This window comes from Accipiter gentilis, chromosome Z (genome assembly GCF_929443795.1).
Source record: "Accipiter gentilis chromosome Z, bAccGen1.1, whole genome shotgun sequence".
Lineage (NCBI taxonomy): Eukaryota > Metazoa > Chordata > Aves > Accipitriformes > Accipitridae > Astur > Astur gentilis.
The window spans coordinates 11,083,552-11,103,088 of NC_064919.1; the positions used below are offsets into that span (position 1 = coordinate 11,083,552).

The window sequence follows — 19,537 nt, forward strand, 5'->3', positions numbered from 1 at the left end:
TGATTAGAAGGACCTGGTCTCTTCGCCTGCAACCACCTCACCAGAAGCTTGTAGCAGCAGAGGCATTCACTGTCCACTAACAAGTAAGTATAATTCCTTTCTAAACTGTAAAGGTGGTATGTATATCAGCAGCTGAGACACGATGTGTTTATCTAAAGTGGGCTTGGGGAGTTCTTTTTGGTTTTGTTTTTATTTTTTTGTTCCAGGAACAGCTTGCAAGAAATAAGCACTCAGCCATTCTGCAGTGATCTTCCAATGTGACCCATTTGCTGCTAACACTGGCTTTCTAACTTAGTTTAATCACTCAGAACTCCTGGAGTAAGTGAATCCTTAGTGTAAGGGGACTAGAGCAGTAACATACCTGCATTGCTTTCTAGTGCTTTGTATTGTATGTGCTTGTGCTTGTGTATTGCTTATGCTTGTGGGGTACGTAAATTTATGTTTTGCAAGGAGAAGAAAGAATCACTGGAGAATGCAGCTGGTCCTGACAAACACCGATACTGACAGAAGTGTAATTATGGGTGTTTGTTCTGCAGCTTCTTCTGAAGTATTAGTGCAGTAGTGTGGATAAGATTCTTTGGCAGGGGGATCTAAGGTAGTCTGCAGCACAGGAAACTAAAAACTGCTCTTGCATTAATTAGGCTGTAACCTTTCAAGTTGCGAACAGCCAGCTTCAGAAAATTGCTCAACAAACTCAAATCCTCACAGAGTCTGTGATACTCCATCACTTCCTCAACTATTCCCTGTGCCTGGCACCCGACACTATTTAGCCCACCTGAAACCCTCACCACTGCTTCCCCCAGGCTCCCCTGCTGGCAGTACAAGACTTGAATTCTCATGCAAGTCTGGCAGCATTTTTTTACCTTCTCTCAGAAGAGCCCAGCCCTGAAAGAGAAGCGGCTTCACCCTAATGACCACACTTCCTGCCAAGAAACCAGTTTCTTGCCACCTCAGCCATCTCTAGCAGTCGTGAGTGCTCCAGGAGTGCTCTGCACTGACTGCAGAGGCCAGGTCCCCGAGTACATAACCTCCTTTCATACTTGCTAGAGAGATGAACAGGGGGTACATTTCCTCAGGGCTTGAGTGTAGCTCTGAGGCTACTGCGGGAATCGGGACAGGGAACTGCAGGTCTCATACTCCCATCCACTTGAGATAGGATGTTGAAGCAAGGTCCCTAGACAGAGCATGAAGATGGGAAAAACCCTTGTTCTCACCCTCATAAGAGCAAAAACCAACAAGACAATTTACCATCATATATGCCCCAAAGGACCTAGCAAGGTGGTGAAATTAGTGAGTCAATCAAAAACATCTGCTGCTTTTTCTAGGTGACAGAAATCTGAGTATCTCTTTTTGTCCCATACCTTTGACTCACTTTTTAGAACCCAGAAATGAAACATTTTGCTATACTGAAACCTTCACTCCCACTGCAAAGATAAAGGGAGAAACATCCTGTTCTTCCCTCAGAGCTCCTCCATACATACAGGAGGCACCACTGCCACTTCAGCTCCCTAAAGCAAGTCCTCACACAGAGTCACAGGCTAATTCAGGCTGAAGGGGACATTAGAAGGTCTGCAGTCCAACCTCCTGCTCAAAGCAGTGTTAGACACAAGGTCAGACCAGGCTGCTTACGGCTTTATTCAGGTGGGTCTTGACAGCCTCCACGAATGGAGACAACACAGCGTCTCTGTCAACCTGCTCCACTGCTTGGCTGTCCCAACAGTGAAAAAATTTTCTTCATATCCAGTTCGAATCGCTCGAGTTTCAGCTTCTGCCTGTTGTCTCTCACCCTCCCGTCACATGCCGCTGTGAAGAGCCTGGCTCTGCCTCTTGAATTACCACTCTGTAGGTATTGGGGGCTGCCGAGATGTGCCCCCAAAGCCATCTCTGCTCGAGGCTGAATTAGACCCAGCTCTGCAGCCTCCTCCTCGCAGAGCAAGTGCTTCAGCCCCTGACCTTCTCGGTGGCATCTGTTGAACTCACTCCAGTTTTTCAGTATCTTTCCTGTACTGCAGGAGTCCAACACTGGATGCAGCACCCAGATGTGATCTAAAGAGTGCTGAGCAGAGGGGGATAATCCCTGTCCTCCCTTGCCTCTCTGGGCTGGACCTCTGGTCACACAGGATGCTGCTGGCCCTCATTGTTGGCCCCTGTCGAGCTTGCTGCCTGACAGGGCCCTGGACCTTCTCCGAAGAGCTGTTCCCCTGTCCCACCAGCCCTTGTGGGATCACTGCCAGGGCTCTACCCCCCAGGCAACGGCTGGGCATTCGTCCTGGCTGAACTTCATGGTGCTCCTCTTGGTCTCTTCCTGCCCCCCGTCCAGCCTCTGGATGGCTGCCCAGCAATCAAGCGTATCAACTAGTCCGGCCAGCTTGGTGTCACCTGCAGGCTAGATAAGAATGTGCTCCATCAGCAAGATGGGGCCAGGCTTGCCCAGCCATTCATACCTATCAGTTTGCCCAATGTCCAAGTAACCAGTCTTACTTAGAAATAGCTTTTTAATGGAGCTCTATAGAGAAGTGAGGTCAATAACTAGATTTATCCGCTGCAATGAGAATGTAAGGTGCATAACTCACCTGTGTCTGTCTCTCCTAAGCATACAAGTGTAAATGAGGAGTAAATCCAGTCAGGTCAACACTGTGCCTGCATGCGATGGGCTAAATTTTTGAATACTTTTCATTCTCCCCAGCAACGGTATTTATCTATTTATACATGCAACTTTCGCTTCTTCAAACCCTGGTCTTTGGATGCAGAATCTCTTGTGTGCACAGTGCAACAACATGAACATGTGGTTTGTATTGCTAACTGTCAGAGATGATGTTGAAGGGCTGTGTTCACCAGTAATCGAACAGGAAAAGCTAAATGCATAGGATACAAACTGTATTTTGAGACTTTGGTCCTGCACTTTTGGAACCAATTTTATAAAAGAAGGCAACGAAGATACCCAAGAGAAAAACTTACAGATTCTCATGCAATCTTTTCCCATCTGCAAACCAGGACTCAGGTGAGATTTTCTGTAAGATTAGAAGATGCCAGTCTCTTGAGCTGGTTGGAAAGAAAAGATGCCAATGAAGTATTAATGTTCCTAGGACAACCTGAAGTGGAATGTAACAGTTTGTTCCTTCTCCTGTTTGTCTTGCCTCTGCCCTTTAGTTCTCACTATTAGTATTAACAGGATGCAGTGCTTGTGCTGATATCCATGAAGATATTTTCCCTGCAGTCCTCCATTACGGTAGCTGAGAAAAACTTGAGACTTCAGCAGTACAATATTTACTTTTACAACTGTGCTGTCCCCCTTCCCCCCACCCTCACCTCCTGCTGGTCACGGGCTGGAGGCTGAACAAAGAACTTTGTTTGCCTAAGGAGCTGCTAAAGCCTGACAAACACTCAAGACAGCCATAAAGCTGGGGGTTTTGTGCATGCTGTGCAGTTTTATTCTTTTTTCTTCTACTTTTTAAAAATGTTATGTAAGCAGTTACCACGACGAGACTACATTGTATTCATACAATGTCAAATTAATGTGAAATCACTTGAGGTTGTGACACTAGGATGCTAGCCCACAGCCTAAAATGGGTAAATAAAAATAAAATTTCTTGAAAAACTTTAGTGGTGGGACAACTCCTAGATACTGTTACTGAGAATACAGTTCCTTCAAGCTTTTTCCTGCCTGCAAAAGTTGTCAAATTAAACAAATAAAGCAGAATAATAAGGCAAATGGGCTTCGTTCTTGGAAGAATGAAATGAGCTGCCCAGCTTTGGCAGCCTGGGCACAACTGTTTTTCCTCAGAATCTGTAAGGTGACATATCCAGCTCTTTAAGGGGGGGCATTAATGTTTCGGTGGATGTCGTGGGAGCTTACTCTTTACAAAGCAGCTGAATGAAGTGTAAGTGAATGTTACTGAAGTGTAAGACTTCTCCACTCCCCTTTAAATGCTCAGAGCAGTACCTTACAGCAGGGACACCCTTTCTGAATCCAATGGGGAAGATCCTCAGAGATTATGCTCCTCATGAAAGAATCACAGAAAAATAAAGTCCTAAATCAAGGGTACTTGAACATTCTGGACCTTACAGCTATCATTAGCTTTACAACTGCTCTTTTGCCCTCATTTCTTCACCAGTTCAGTTAGAAACACTGTGCATTTTATTTGTCCTTGTAGTTCAGCAGGGTAGCTGGGAACCACTCACCATGGCCTTATAGATCATTTTCAGGAACCTTTTGGCAAATCTCCACCTACTTCTTCACACTCAATGAGATACTTGTATAGAAACTGGAACTAATCTGCTGTCTTCCAATTCATCATTGTGGAACAATACTGTAGTGTTTCAGTCTCTCAAAGTACTCACTTGGACCAGCATTATCCACTGAAAACTTGTATTTCCGTATTTTGGCAATTTGCTTTGCAGGCTGGTTTTGAGTGATAACTGTCTCTTTGTTATCTTTATGCAAACACTGGAAACAAGTAAGATACAACAGACATCAGCCTCATTGCTTATTGCATTGCTGGAGAGAAAGTATACCCGTAACAACATAACTAGAGTGACTGACGATCTTGTAATTCAGCTAGCTGGATTAAAGATTATCTGGATACACCTACTCGTGCTGTAGCATACCTCCAAACTGCAACTCTGAAATCCTATTACTGATTTAGCAATTCATTAGCTTTGACCTTGGACAAGATCATATTCTTGCCAGATCACAATTTTCCAGTCTTTTTGCAGAGACTGTGAACTCCTGGAGTGATTCCTCATCATTTTGCATAGCAATTTATTTAGCAGTGCTATGGTTTTGACTGAAGTGCTTACAACACCAACTATTATTACAGTAATCATAGTAACAAGCCAGTTTCCTATTTCTAAGAGATGTACAGACACAGAAAGCAGGTGAGGGATAAGGAGGGTTACAGGTGAATTTAATTATCTATGCAGCATACACAATAGCTCTTCCAAGTGCTTTTAGGTGGACTGAACAGGGTAAGAGCTGGGAGTGATGGAGTTGTGGTCACCACAACAGAAGGATGCTTCCCAGAGGTCTGGCCACAGCCTGGCATACAGAGAGAGGAGTGCAGCAAAGCCTGCTTTTGCAGGACCACAGCAAGACATCTCAGTGCTTGCTAAAGGAGGGAACTTCCCTCATTTGACACAGTCTTCATCAGGCACTCCTTCAAATTCCCTCTAAACCTAGAATGACTCACTCTTGATAAGTTGCATAGGATGAATTCTAGCCTCAAACAACTCACAAAAAGGTAAAGCAGGTATCTGGACACTGCATCTGACTGGTCTGTACTGGTAGACAACACGATTTGAATCTTGCACAATAACATTACCAATACCAAAGTACCTTCAACTACAAATCAGAGACACAAATTTATAGCTGTCACAGTACTGTGATGGCATTGTTGGCAGAAAATTTTGGCACCATTTGGCATGGTGCACAGAACTCTGTTACCATATCATGAGTAGCAGCCAGACCCCTGATTGTTTCTCCCCATCATACCCTTCAGCAGGGTGGGCAAGACAAGGATTCCCTGGCGACATAATATCTGTGATGGAGGACTTGGCTGCGTACATGCTTATATGGGGAGACATACTTGCTGGCCATCTCTGGCACATGGTAAAATGGGAAATGGCATGTTCTCACTCCTCTCTAAAGCTGAGTTTGGGAACAGAAAATGCAGATGCTGCCCAGAAGCCTGCCCCTCTGGAGGAAAACTTGGTATTGGAGGTCTTTTCTGTTCTTTTTAATGATTCATCTCATGGATTTACCACCCGCTGATAAAAACATGGGTGTTGCTTTAGCTATCACGTATGATAAACAGACGGAAGACAGCCTTTATGTCTCAGGCTCACAGGCTTATACACATAGGGAACTAACTTGGGACTATTCAGATGATCTGAGAAACTGTAATTTAATGCCATATAACCAAAACTTCAATGAGATCAAGCAATTTGTCATAACAAGACAGAACCTGGATTTCAGGTGCTGTGTATCTGCTGCAGGTAAGCCCCTGCCACAGCCGTAAAGATAGACATGGGTGGTGAATCCTTCTAAACACCCAGGTTTTCCATAGAGCAAGCAAGGCACTACAGTTCTGAAAGCAGCCATGGGGAGGACAGAATTACAAAGCAAGGCAGGAGGGTGGGGATGGAAAGTCAGCTACACAAAATAGCAAATACCACCAACACAGGCCAGGGCATGGGAGAGGGGCATTGTTAGGAAAAGTAAGCAATGTGATAATTGGCATTCTTCTGATTGGGACCAAAAAGTCATAAGTCCTTTGCAAAGAAGTTCGCAGAGTCTGCAATCAGCATACTTGTTAGCTTGGTGCATGTTTCTGTGACAGACTGACCTTCCCTTAGTCTTTGAGCAAATCCATGTAAAAAGCAGAGTCTTTCCCAATTTGGTTCTGGAAGGATGCGTTAGCATGCGGCTCCTGCATTTCTCTCTTCTGGTTTTGCCAGACACACCAACTCAAGAAGAACTCAAATGGATTTCTGGGCATGTGCCTGTGATAACATGCTCCAGACAAGCACTGACTGCCCTCCAATAGAAACACCTCAGCGGTACCTCTGGTTCCCAGTTTGTTTATACAGTCTCCCTCAGCTTGTAACAGTAATTCTCTTCCACAGATAAGTCAACATGACCCACCAATTCCCAGCACTGTCTCCAGAGCAGAAGAAAGCTCTTTCAGACATTGCTCAGCGGATTGTGGCTTCAGGAAAGGGGATCTTAGCTGCAGATGAATCAGTGGGTGAGTTCTGGATATCAATCAATTAGCAGTCCCCAAGACTTTTTCCATTAAGTTTGCTTCATCTTTGAAATCAGTGGAGTAAATTAAAAACACTTAGAACTGTTGACTGAGCAGGAACAACTCAGCCAAGCAGGGCTGCATCTATGGCAACAAAAGCTGACAAACTATGGGTTGAGAAGGGAAGCTCTGAACTGAAGCCTCAGTTCATTATTACATAATGGGACCAGGATGCCAGCCAAGCCTAACACCTCTCCATCCAACCTTTGTCCACCTCGCTAGGTACCATGGGGAACCGGCTGCAGAGGATCAATGTGGAGAACACAGAGGAGAATCGCCGGGCTTTTCGAGAGATCCTGTTCTCTTCAGATGCTTCCATCAACCAGAGCATTGGGGGAGTGATCTTCTTCCATGAGACTCTCTATCAGAAAGACAGCACTGGAAAGCCATTTCCCGCTCTCATCAAAGAAAAAGGCATTGTGGTGGGAATAAAGGCGAGTATCTGCAGATGTCTGGATGGCAGCATAATCTAAACCCCATTTCCAGTGAAAATTATATATGGGGCTGCGCTCTCTCCTGCCAAATACTTTTTTTCTTTGTTTTGTGCTTGTTTTTAAAATAACTAGAGGATCTCTGCCACCATTCTCTGCATTGCTTTTGTACAACTAACCAGGAGCACATTTGCATTTAATGCAGGAACTTTTCATTCACCAACTTGCACCTACTCACCGTTTGCTGCAATTAAATCCCTCCACGCAGTAACCTAAATCCAGTCCTTTCTGCATCTGATAGAGCTCTCAAGCCATTCCCTGTGGCCATCTACACATTGTCCCTTCCTCTTAACCAATTCACTCCTCTGCCTCCCCTTTGCTCCAACATTTCCCTTGTTTGCACCCTTAGCATGTTCAGCCCCATGCTTCACTCACAGTCAGCCTGCAAAGATGGACTAGCCATGGGTAAGAAGATAAGACTGATCTCTATCTCTCTGTAACCCTTCCTGTTTTCCTATTCTCCACAGCTGGATAAAGGCACAGCACCCCTCGCAGGAACAAATGGAGAAACCACCATCCAAGGTAAGGAGAGATCTAAAGAGCCTAAGTTATGACTGGTGCAGCAAAAGCCATGGGGTGGCTACCCTGAGTCGCAGCCTTGGTTGGCGTCATGGTACTTTCAGAGCTATATCCTAAAGAACTGCTCTCAGTGAAGCACTGTTCTATCACCTGCAGGGCTGGATGGATTGGCTGAGCGCTGTGCCCAGTACAAGAAAGACGGTGCTGACTTTGGCAAGTGGCGTGCAGTGCTGAAGATCACTAGCACAACACCCTCTCAACTTGCCATCCAAGAGAATGCCAACACATTGGCACGCTATGCCAGCATCTGCCAGCAGGTATCTACCCTACATCAACCTTTCCCGAGATGCTGTTGCCCCTTCTCACTGTTCTCTGTGATAACATGGTAGGTAACTTGAAAGGCAGATCTCTGCGAGGCTTTTGGGAAAGATGAGGTAGAAGGGCAGTGCAGCAAGAAGGAATACTACCAAAGTCAGGGTAGACAAGAACAGTTTTTCTTCCACACCCCTAGTGACTTCCCTGTTTTTCTTTCCTTAGCATGGCTTGGTGCCCATTGTGGAGCCGGAAATCTTGCCTGATGGAGACCATGATCTCCAACGCTGTCAGTATGTCACAGAAAAGGTAAGAGATTCCTCCCCTTCACAGATCAGTAGCTGATCTTATGCAGTTTGTGCTCACAGATCTCAAGGAGTTTTGACCAAAAAAGTACTTCGTAACTGCATCACAAAAATGAGTTGCTCATAGTTAATAGTGAAAGTGGGAGTAGAATCCATGCTTTTGGATTTCCACTCAAACCACCTATATAAGCATTCTCAATCTTAAAAAGATGCACTGGGACCAAAACCACTGACCAGTTTTTCAGTACCTCAGCTTGCAGGGACAAATTCAGTAAATATGAAGAGTGGTATCCTGGTCATCTCAAAAGCAGTGGTGTCTCCAGGGCTGCAACCCCTGTGATAAATTTCATGAGAAAGTGAAATTCAATTTTATCTTCTCACACTCCCAAGGAATGAACTGTCTTTCCACAGCAGGTTGAGGTAAGATTTGAGCAGAGGTCTACATTCAATCCTCCTGTTTTCAGGTTCTTGCTGCTGTCTACAAGGCCCTGAACGATCATCATGTCTACCTGGAAGGGACACTGCTGAAACCCAACATGGTGACAGCTGGGCATTCCTGCCCCAAGAAGTACACCCCTCAGGATGTAGCCATAGCAACTGTCACTACTCTTCTCCGCACCGTTCCTGCTGCCGTTCCTGGTGATTCCCAATTCATTCCTATGTATCCATTCACACTGTCACTCTTGCTGGCCTTGCTCCTACATCTGACATGCTCACTCCTCTGGCACATAAAAGTCAGGGATTGTGGTGGCTGGAGCACTTCATTTCTAAGCCTCGAAACCTTTTTCTTGCAGGAATCTGCTTCCTGTCTGGAGGTCAGAGTGAAGAGGAGGCTTCTGTCAACCTGAATGCCATGAATCAGTCCCCTCTGCCTAAGCCTTGGAAACTGACCTTTTCATATGGGAGAGCCCTGCAAGCCTCTGCCCTGGCAGCATGGGTGGGCAAAAGCGAGAACAAGAAGGCTGCACAGGAGGCCTTCCGCAAGCGGGCCCAGGTACGAGGCTTTCCTGCAGTGCAGGGAGGAGCTGCTCACCATGAAGGGAGACATGTTGTCACCTTCCTAAGGCTCCTCTTGTTCCCGCCCCATCTGGTGCTTCATGTTCACCAGGGATGTTGTTCTGTTATTTTTGCCTTGCTTGGTTACTCCTGCTGTCTTTCTACATCTGTCTTTCTTAAGCCAAGCTAACTGTTTTCCCCTCCTTTCCCTTTCTTTTTCAGATTAACAGTTTGGCTTGCAGAGGACAGTACGTTGTGGCTGGGAAGACTGACACAGCTGCCACGCAGTCGCTTTTCACTGCCAGCTACACCTACTGAAAGCGCAGGAACCTTCCTTTGTCCTGTCCCTCTTCACAAGGTGGAAGATGCTCAGAAATGAAAGAAAAACAAAGAAATCTAATTTCCCTTACCCTAAACAAAATTGGAGATAAAATGGATTAGCTTCCTCTCTACCCTATGCTCCCACAATTTACTGAGGGAATATTCTTATTTCATCTGCACATTCCAAGGAAGGGGAATTCCTTCCATACAACAAACAACAGCTGCCAATGAATCATGAACCTGCTCTCCCTCTGGTTTAAACTTAGTCCCCAGAATCGTAGGCAGATTAAGTAGTTCCCTAGCAATGCAAATACATACCCTTGCCCATTACCACATTTTGCAGCCAAAATCCTGAATTACAAAACCCGACTGTGTGTTCAATCATGGGAATAAAACAGTAATTGAAACTAATCTCTGTCTCACAATTCTTCATTCTGTATAAACTTTACAGTCTCACACATCTGTGGTTTTCAGTAGCCTATGCAAAGATTAAGTCTCAAAGCGTTACAGCTGGTGAGCTTGGGAAACCCTGAGGAGATGAAAGGGAAATAATTCAATAGTGATACAGCTGGAGAGGTTAATCCTGCTGACTGAATTCTGACAGACACAGAAAAACTGAGAGATGTATATGGTGAGCAGTACATGGAACTCAGGCCACAGATAAATAATACTACCTTCAGAAGCTTCTTCTGCCTCTGGAGAATCATGGCTGGTGTGATGAGGCTGCTAAACACTGAGTTAGGGCTGCACAGGTTGAGTTGGTGCTGTGCAAAGACTATTTTGCCAAAGTGCTTTTACGGTGGCATTTTCCACAATAATTAACGTAAAACATGCAGGGAGGCATCTTGGCCTACCCTGCTGTTGTAGCTTGAATAATTAGGCTGATGTCGAAGGCCCACAGCATGACCTTTGGTATGTTGCTATGTACCTCTTAGGGATATAAGCTTTGTTAGCTAAAGCACAATTAGACAGTTGTTATCAAAAAAGGCATAAGTGGCAGAAATAGCAGACCTAAGGTTATACAAGAATATTTGCCTGGCAACACGCTACACCTGCCAACAAGTGACACCATGGAGCAGCCCACCAGCCAGCACAAAGCAGACAACCCGAAAGACACCCCCACATGCTTCTGGACCACTTGGGACCAAGCCTGCACAGCCGGAGCCAGCCTGCTCTGCAGGCTGCTCCTCCCAGCCACAGGCACCCACTGCTCCTGCCAGCAAGGAGAGGGAAAAAAGGAAAAATCACTGCCCTGTAGCCTCCTTGTGTTCTTTGCATTATTAACCACTCTTTCACACAGGCAATAAATAGCTGAACTCCTTCACAGGGATACAATCACTGTGTAATTAACGCACGCTTTTAGTCTGTCCTGACCTCAACCTTGAATGAAGAGCAAGTGACTTGCCAAAAAACACTCCAGAGGCTGACAGCAGAACACCACCTCTTTCCTGGTTCGGTTGTAGTCCTGTAGGTCTCCATGCACCCGAGTTCAAATAAACCTCTACTCCTGTTGAGAAACACCCTACTGATCATCTGATTTACGCAGATCGCCTCTCTTAATTAAAATACTGAGAGTGGAAAAAATGTTCCCCCCAAACCAGCAAGAGAAACCCTCTCACACTTTTATGAAACTACAGCTGTAGCTTTGCTAAATAATTGCTGCTCCTTCACTGGACACGTCACATACGCCGTGCCTGACGCAGCTCGCGGCTGCGGCCAGGCTCCTCGCGTTTGTGGCCGGAGCAAGCGGACATCATCCGAACGTACCACCATGGAGCAACGCGAGGCTGCCTACAGAGAAAGGGCTATTTCTCGCTTTTGAAAACGAACACCCTTTTGAAAAACAGGGAAAGTGATACCCCGATATAATTGTGTGCCCGGATCGGAAACGCGGCCTACAGCACCCGCTCCCTGCGGAGAGGGGCCGGCTGACAGCACCGGCAGCCATCGCCCCCCAAAGACGGGACGCTGCCCTCCGCACACAGCCGCCAAAAGTCTTCGACTGGCCCACGCACGCAGCGATCGCTAGCGCCGCAGCCGCTGGCGACGCGGCTCCCCGCCTTACGCTGCCTTCGCCCCACACACTCGGCTGCCAAACCTCCCTCCCTCCCTCCCACGCCTGCGGCCGCGGCCTCTCCCCTGCCCGCCCCGCGGAGTGCGTGGGGCAGGCGGGGGGGATGGCGGGGCGATGATGGCGGACCGAGGGGGCGGCGATGGCGGGCCGGGCCGGTTCGGGGGCGACCGTGACGGGCGGGACTACCGTTCCCGTGAGGCAGTGCGGGCGGAAGCGCGTGACCCCCCGCGCGGGCTGGCGGGAAGAGGCTCGTCCTCCCCTCAGGATGGCGGCGGCGGTCCTGCGGGCGGCTGGCCGGCGGCGGGGCCTCGGCGCTCCGGCGCGCAGGGCGTTTTGGGGCGGCCTGAGGTAACGGCGGGGGAAGGGTCTCCCGCCCTGTGTTTTGGGGGGTGGCTCCCGGGGGCGGGCAGGGCAGGCGCTGGCGGCTCTCGGCCCCGCCGCCTCCCCGTGGTGGGCCTGCGACCGGCCGGGCCGAGGGCGGCGGGGGTGGGTGTTGTGCTGGGCAGGCCCGCGCCCTGTCACCGTGGCCCCCGGCCGAGTCGGGAGACCAGCGGCTGGTCACTCAGACCTGCCCTGCTCGGTTTTCGGGCACCAGAGCGCCTTGGGTCGCAGGCCTCGGGGCGTGCAACCAGTGCCCTCCCTCACGGCGTCCTTGGCGGGGGCGCGCTGCTAGCAGGCGGGTGTGACGGTGCGGAGTTAGGCTTTTTAATGCGCGTACCCGCTTCGGTAAGGGAATTTGCTAGGTGTGGAAAAAACGTTTCAGGGCAGTACTACAACGGGAACGAAGAAGAGTCCTTTCTGAAGTATCACTTCTTGGGTGACACCGTGCTTGTGTTGTTGACTGGATTGTGGCATGTGAGCAAGTCAAATAACTTGGGGGAGGCTTTCTAGTTAAAACTAGTGATCGTATCTTTTTTATCCGTGCACACTGATTTTTTCTATAGTAGTGGTTGTTTTCTGTTATCCTTTTGTTTTCCACAGCAGATTAGAAAATGGAGCTGTAACTGGGAAAACAAGTCATTAATCTGGTTAAAATCCTATTTACGTTCAGACCAATAAAATAAGCTAGGCCAGGTGATGGCTGTGTAGAGACAGCCTGGGTGGGAAGCAGCATTTGGGGGGAAACCAAAGGTCTAGCGTATGCGATGCGCTTTTGTTCTTGGACGCATAACGACCCTGCTGTGTCCATGGGATGTGTAAACTCTCTACAGGCTAGGTTGAGTCCGATATTAAACGATTATGAATAGAAATGTGCTCTGACTCAGTCTTAAGTACCCCAGAGACTGAAAATACTTCTGTCTGGTGTCAGCAGGAAAGAGGAAAAAGAAGGAGAAGCAGACAAAATAGTTCATGAAGAGAAAAGTGAACCCAGCCTGATCTGTCCTCCACGACGCAGCAGAAGCTATCTTCCTCCAGAGGATATACAGAGCTGTCTTGAGTCTCACGTCAAGGAGATTTTTGGACCCTCACTTCCTGATAATTGGCAGCAGACACCCCTCAAAGAAAACAGGTTAAAGTATCTCCTCCTGGCTCAGCTTGCAGCAGAACTTGGTCACACTGTCCCCAACTCTCAGCTCCACCTGATGTGCAGTGCTGAGGATGTCCTGAATTTCTACAGCACTCCTGTGAAGGATGCTTCCAAGTTTGATGAACTGTGTGCTGCAGAGCTACCCCCAAACCTGAAGATTACCTGGGAGCAGTGAGTTGCACCATGAAGCATCACTTTGCTTTGCTTGTGTTCCTAAGGCAGGACTGCAGAGCAGAAGCAGAGCCCTTTTACTGTGGTAGCAACCAAATATATGAATATCACTAATAAAAGGTCATTTAGTTATCCTCGGGTTTCACTGGTTCCGTGTATTACATACAGAAAATACATATCACATTACAGAAAAAAGAGCGGAAGTTCTCGTGTGAAACTGATGCATTGTGGTCAGTAATGGTACTGATGTATGCTTTCTGGCCTTTACCCTGTTGCCCAACAGTTAGAGGGTCCAGTGGGGACAAACGGGAGACCAACTCTCCGGTTTCTTCCCTCACCTCATAAACTTCTTGTGTTCAGCTCTGAACTGTGTAATGTGCTTTTGTGAGTGCAGTTTGGCTGTGTCAGGAGCCCTGTTCAGCTTGGCCACCAAGACTAGCAGGGCCAGCAAACGCTTGGGGAAGGAGTGGGGAGGTAAGCCAGCATTTTTTTTTTCAAATTTTTTTTTTTTTTTTCCCCCTTGAGCTTGAGAAGAAGACCCAGTCAGCAATAAGGTTTTTAAAAGCCATCACAGCTGCCATCTTAAAATAAAACCACTTGTTTTACTCAAAATTGCTACAGGAAAATAGTGCCAAATGGAATTCTGAAATATCTTAACTCAGTAATGGTGAACTCTCCAACAGCCCAATAAAACCAGCTGCTGCCATCAAAGCAGCTCGTAGAATTCTTCCATGTCTGTTGAAGGACCCTGTTTTTATATTTGTAAGTTCTGTTGCTGCTTCTAATAGCTACTAGCTTTTCCTGTATGTTAGCTATATGTTAGCTTTTCTGTAGCTATGGAAAAACATGTAAGAGCTGTGTGTTAGTTTTTCTTCCTGTGTAACTGATGGTGTAGGTTTGCCTTTAATCAGAGGAGGCAAGCAGTGAAATCAGGAGGACAAGAAAATGAATGCAACAGTCTGAGAAATGCATGGTGCTTTGTGAATGTTTTCTACAAAACAGGTTGTTTACAGTGAGGTTAGATTCTGTAGGTGTGGTATTTCTGGGAATGATCCAGCAACATCCTGGTTATACTGCTCGCTCTCCTGAACCCTAGCTCCCCTGGTTTCTCTTAGTGTATAATACCTGAGGCACACTTAGGAACTGCTGCTTTTGTGTGTTATAGTGCTCAGTTTCTTTATTCAGCAAACTTCTCAAGTGCTGCTTTCTTATAGCTCTGAAGAGATTGAAGAAACCTGTTCTTTCCTCCTTTTAACTCTTGGGGAATTACAGAATAGCTTAAGTTTACTCCTATGTGTTCCATTGCAGGGTGAACATGAGGGGACTGGGGATGTTTCACTGGTCAGTGTGGAAGGCTGGCTGTTCACAAATGGCTTTTTCCCTGTAGCTTATGGAAAAACACAGTGTGATAGATAGCTAAATCGGCGTCATCTTGTCTGATTCAGAGGCTGTTTGGGAGCAATGAATTGGAAGCATTTTTTTCATTAAATTATGTCTCCTTTCCATCAAAGGAGAGATACTTAGGTCTCCTTGTTCCCTCTTACTGAGTGTTTTTTATCTCAAAAACACTTTCAGTGGTAGTTGCACTTTCTGCTCATTCCCCCCTTCTGTGTGTCTCCCAGTATGTAACTTCCATAGCTCATTTAACATGATCAAAAGAGAGTGAAAAACACAAGAGTGAAAAATAGGATAGGTAAGAAGGGAGCATGACAACAGCCTCATCTCGTGTTTTGCTGTGCCTGAATTGAGTCAAATTGCCATTTCCCTAATCTCAGATACTTTGGTCTCTCTGAGGTGCAAACCTCATGCTTCCATCAGCACACCTGTGCAAGAAGCTGCAGGGGTCAGCCTACAAGGGGAGATCCCACATGGGTATTTGAGATGCAAAACAAATATTTAACTGCTTCTAACAAGGTGAAAAAGCAGAAGTCTGAAATGAGATCAAAGCCTTGCATAGAATACTTGTGCCATGGAAGGACTAAGACTTCTAGGTGCTTAAACACTTTCTTTTTTTATCCTTGGGCTTTCAAAAGTACTTATTTTCTATTGAATTCAATTATAAATAAATAAAAGCCCCACCTGTGCATTTGCCGGAGGGCTGATCTTCATTTGTTTTAGGCAGAACCAGTAGAGAAGGTCAAAAAGAAAGTGTAAAGAAGCCAGGTTAGGAGGGTGTTTCTTAACGGGGAGACTGGATGCCAGACTGGGTGGACTAGTGTGTCCGTGAACGAGAGAAAGCTGTGGTGCACTACGAAGAGACTCCTGCATGTGTACAGCCAGCTGAGGGAGGCTGTCCTACACCACTCTTGTCTGCCAGCCTGTGGGGGCGTTGGCAAAGTCTGTCCATTCACGTTTGGGGAAGGATGAACATTTTATTTCTAATGCTGACCTCTGTTTTCGATGAGATGTGCCAGTTTTCCTTTCGTTACAGGTACTCGATTAAGACAGGGGCAGGTGGTTTTCCTGATGCCAAGAGTCACGTTCCAGAGCCTTTGCACAGCTGAGCAGCGCAATCTGCACACCAGGAGGAGCAAGAACACCAGGTCTGCAGGGGTACCCAACTTTTCTGTCAGATGGGAGTTAGCCTGGGAGGGCAGAGGAAGGCCACAACCATCCAGCTGGGTAACCCCCCAAGCAGGGGGGTGGGACACTGCTGCCAGTAACATTACATAGGCCAGGTTCATTCATGAAATGCATGAAACTGCACAGCCCAATGGCCATACATCCATCTTAAGAGATGATCCAACTGCAACATTTTTATTTTATACTGTTAGCTGCCTATGCTTACTGTACACAGCACATAGAGAATGTGCCTCAGAACAGGAACTAAAGAAAAAAAGAATTAACCAAAGGCTACCTAAAGACTGATTTTTCACTGGGTCAGAGATTCCAGGAGGTGGACACACATTTCTCCTGAAGTGAAAGGCACCTGGGAAAAGCAAATACACTGTTAGGTTTAGACTTCCTGTGCAAGGGGTTATCTGTCAACTGGAAAAGGCTGAGGGTACTATAAATCTAAAATGGTAACAAACACATAGAGCTAGCCAAGAGGAAATGCAATGAACATGTGTGATAGGTCTAGCTTCATCTAACCAGTCATCTAGAACTTGGGCACTTGCAAACAAGCATGCACACCCCTGTGGATCTCCACCTACCTGCAGACCTTGCCTCTCCCAGGTGCAGGCATCCTTAGGTACCATGTCAAAGAAGAGAGCAGGGCTTACTTGCTTTATTTCGAAGTGGAGAGGGGTGTCTCTCGCCATGCTGCGCTATAACTGGAAGGATAAAGCAGTCGTTCAGGAAGTGGAAAACAGAGATGCAAATCCTTCTTCAAGCTGGAGGATGGGAAAGAAACGCAAACCCACATCTTCCACCTTCAGAAAGACTGCCCACATCATCATACTAGAGGATAAGCAGAGGGGGACAACATCACTACCAATTCTGTGGAAGCTGTTGACCAAGAATGCAAGATTCATGCTGTGGTAACAGCACACTTGGGAGGAACAAAACCCCAGGGACCACACCTGCAAAAACTAGGCTTCAGAATATAAAGTTTTTATTTTAGAATTCAACCCCCTGCTAACCTGTTGCAGTATGAGTGGACTAACGTGCTGGTGACTGGGTGTATTGGAGTATTCATTGCTGATAAGCTTTCTTAAAATGTCATTATTCTTCTAACACAGCAGAACAAGGACTGGTTCTGCAGCCAAATTTATGAAGCAGAAATCTTCCACGTGGAATTTGGATCAACGTTGTAGTGAGGGACCCAGAACACTATCAATGGTTCCTCATGGTCACAGACAGCCTGCATGGCCCAAGTCTGACCCTTACACTCCTAAGACTGAAGCAGACATCCGTAAAGCCAGAAGAAAATACCAACCTGGAAGAAACACACCGCAAGACCAGACACAAACAGACATCCCAAATTTTCTTTGTGTCACAGGCAAATGACAGACACCAGGCTACACGTTTTGGTTTTTTGATAATTTTTTTTTGCATCTGTTTTGGAAAAAATATACAAAAAAAGCCAAGAAGAACCAACATGGAAATGTGAGGTAAACATTCCAGTAAAAGTACAGACAGAGGCTCCATTCTTTAAAGGAGACACACAGCAGTTATCACCATGCTAGAAGAATGAGATGCAGGAAAATCCTAGAAACAGTGAAAAGTCATGTAATGAAGCCTTTGCCCCAGTTCTAGCCATTGTAAATGGGGTCTTTTTCGTTCTTCCCCCACCCCCCACCCACACTTAATTGTCTTTTTAATCCTTAAACAAAGTTGTTAAATTGTAAAATAGCAGTTTTGATATAAATTCTGTATGGCAGAATTTACAAAAATGCAGACTGCTACTACAAACTGTCAGTTTCTTTAGTCTTTTTGACTTGCCAAAGCCCCTCAGTGATAAGTACACTGTCGGGGCAAAATTGGCTTCCTGGTTACACCAAACTGAACGCCAAGTAATGCCACTCCACTGAGGAAGTGGTGTCACTTTTCCTTTGCACCAGTGTTACTAGTTACCCCACAAATCTATGATGAAGTTATGAAACACTTAAAGCACAGCCTCAGCTCCACAGTGGTGGCTGTATATCCCCATAGTCAATTCCTGAAGCCAGGTTTCACTGGGAGCGTTAGCTGGGCCTTGGGGAGGAATGGAGATCTAGGGAGATGATATAGTCAGCTCACATGCTATCAGCTACTACTATAAGTTTTCACATCCAGTCTGTATATATTGCAGACTGAGTATGTTGTTTTAGTTATTCTTCAATAACTAGCACAATCACCCACACCAGAACAATCAGGCTTTGATTCAGTAAGATGCTTAAGGACATACTTCAAGTCTGCCAAGTAGTCTGGAAATGGATGGCTAACTGAAGTCCATAATGCTAAGGAATGCTTAAGTAGCTCGCTGAATCAAGAAGGGATGTTTATTACTTGTTGATAGTATCATTCAGGTTAGATTCCTGATCACCAGTATTTTAATCTGATTTAAATATATGCAATTACTTCAGATCTATGCTGAGCTTACTCAGATCAGAATCTGACCCACTGGTAGAAGCACTTCTTATGGTAAGAAAAAGTGAATTATTTTTTTCCCCAAGATATATAAATTCAAAAATTAAAAAAAAAAAATTGTGTACAAATATCACATAACAACATCAACAATTCCATAGATGTAGTTCCTCAGTGCACACTTTAAACAAGAAAAGGGTTTTTTTGTTCTTTTTCTGTTTTGCTTTTAAATTCTGGCATAATAATATTAAAGCTGACAAAAAATCAGGGCAAGCTACATCACTTCCTCATACAAAAAAAGTACAAAACATTAGCCTCTAACTAGACATAACATAATACTGGTCATCACAGTTAGACATTTAGTAACTGTGTGTCTTGGAGTATTGTACTGGAGGGTAATAAAAAATAGCTTCGGTTGCCAATCTTCCATCTCAGGTTACTTCAGTCATAGAGGCAGAGTGATTCTGCAAAGAGGAAAAGGCAAACAAACACATGAGCGTTTATATACAATTTGGCATTTATATACCTAATGTGTAGAATGAATGTGAAAAATGTCCACTAATAATATTTGTTGCCCAGCTAGTGTAGGGCCTTAAAATGAAGAGATCACTGCAAACATGACTGCTGTCTATCCTGAGCTGGTGGTGGGAAACTCAAGCCCTGCTTCTGGGCTATGAACGCTCACTAACAGGCTTGAAAAACAAGGTGCGACTTTTTCAATAAAGACTTTCAAACTGGTCTGGATCCTGTCCAGAGGGACATGTCAGTACAGGTTCAAGCACTTCATACAGTCACATTACTAATACAGTAGGTCTGTCCTCAGTCATGAAGAGCTTAAAAGACCATGATTTGGCTTCATGTGATGTGTGCATGTAGATCCTACACAGTTTGCTACTAGGGAACACATAGAGCTTAAAACCATACAGAGGTGGGGTCATTATGCCAAAACACATGCAGCCACAGATATACAGCAACACAGAAGTCCTCTTTAGGGGACAACAGTGTTG

At 45.9% G+C, this 19,537-nt stretch overlaps 3 protein-coding genes across 7 annotated transcripts in view; 2 read left to right on the plus strand and 1 right to left on the minus strand.

Moving 5' to 3' along the window:
• ALDOB (aldolase, fructose-bisphosphate B) lies at window positions 1–10,158 on the plus strand. Of its 2 annotated transcripts, none has more exons than XM_049796147.1 (9): window positions 1–83; window positions 6,625–6,746; window positions 7,026–7,237; window positions 7,762–7,816; window positions 7,970–8,130; window positions 8,351–8,434; window positions 8,895–9,069; window positions 9,225–9,424; window positions 9,649–10,158. In XM_049796147.1, the coding sequence occupies exons 2-9, from the start codon at window positions 6,635–6,637 to the stop codon at window positions 9,742–9,744; spliced, it is 1,095 nt and encodes a 364-aa protein (XP_049652104.1). In that variant the 5' UTR covers window positions 1–83; window positions 6,625–6,634; the 3' UTR covers window positions 9,745–10,158. The 2 variants fall into 2 exon arrangements, with proteins under 2 accessions (XP_049652104.1, XP_049652105.1); XM_049796148.1 differs by lacking the exon at window positions 1–83 and adding an exon at window positions 234–318.
• Window positions 10,159–12,064: 1,906 nt separating this feature from the next.
• Window positions 12,065–13,654, plus strand: MRPL50 (mitochondrial ribosomal protein L50). Of its 2 annotated transcripts, none has more exons than XM_049796155.1 (2): window positions 12,065–12,169; window positions 13,131–13,654. In XM_049796155.1, the coding sequence occupies exons 1-2, from the start codon at window positions 12,087–12,089 to the stop codon at window positions 13,522–13,524; spliced, it is 477 nt and encodes a 158-aa protein (XP_049652112.1). In that variant the 5' UTR covers window positions 12,065–12,086; the 3' UTR covers window positions 13,525–13,654. The 2 variants fall into 2 exon arrangements, with proteins under 2 accessions (XP_049652112.1, XP_049652113.1); XM_049796156.1 differs by having other exon boundaries at window positions 13,134–13,654.
• A 4,986-nt stretch (window positions 13,655–18,640) lies between these two features.
• Window positions 18,641–19,537, minus strand: part of PLPPR1 (phospholipid phosphatase related 1) — a 414,536-nt gene continuing 413,639 nt past the window's right edge. Inside the window, exon 8 of one of the 3 annotated variants that reach the window (XM_049796153.1) lies at window positions 18,641–18,994. In XM_049796153.1, the coding sequence (XP_049652110.1) occupies window positions 18,962–18,994 (33 nt within the window). In that variant the 3' untranslated portion in view covers window positions 18,641–18,961. The remainder of the gene's footprint in view (window positions 18,995–19,537) is intronic. The other 2 variants (XM_049796152.1, XM_049796151.1) reach the window with 2 other exon arrangements.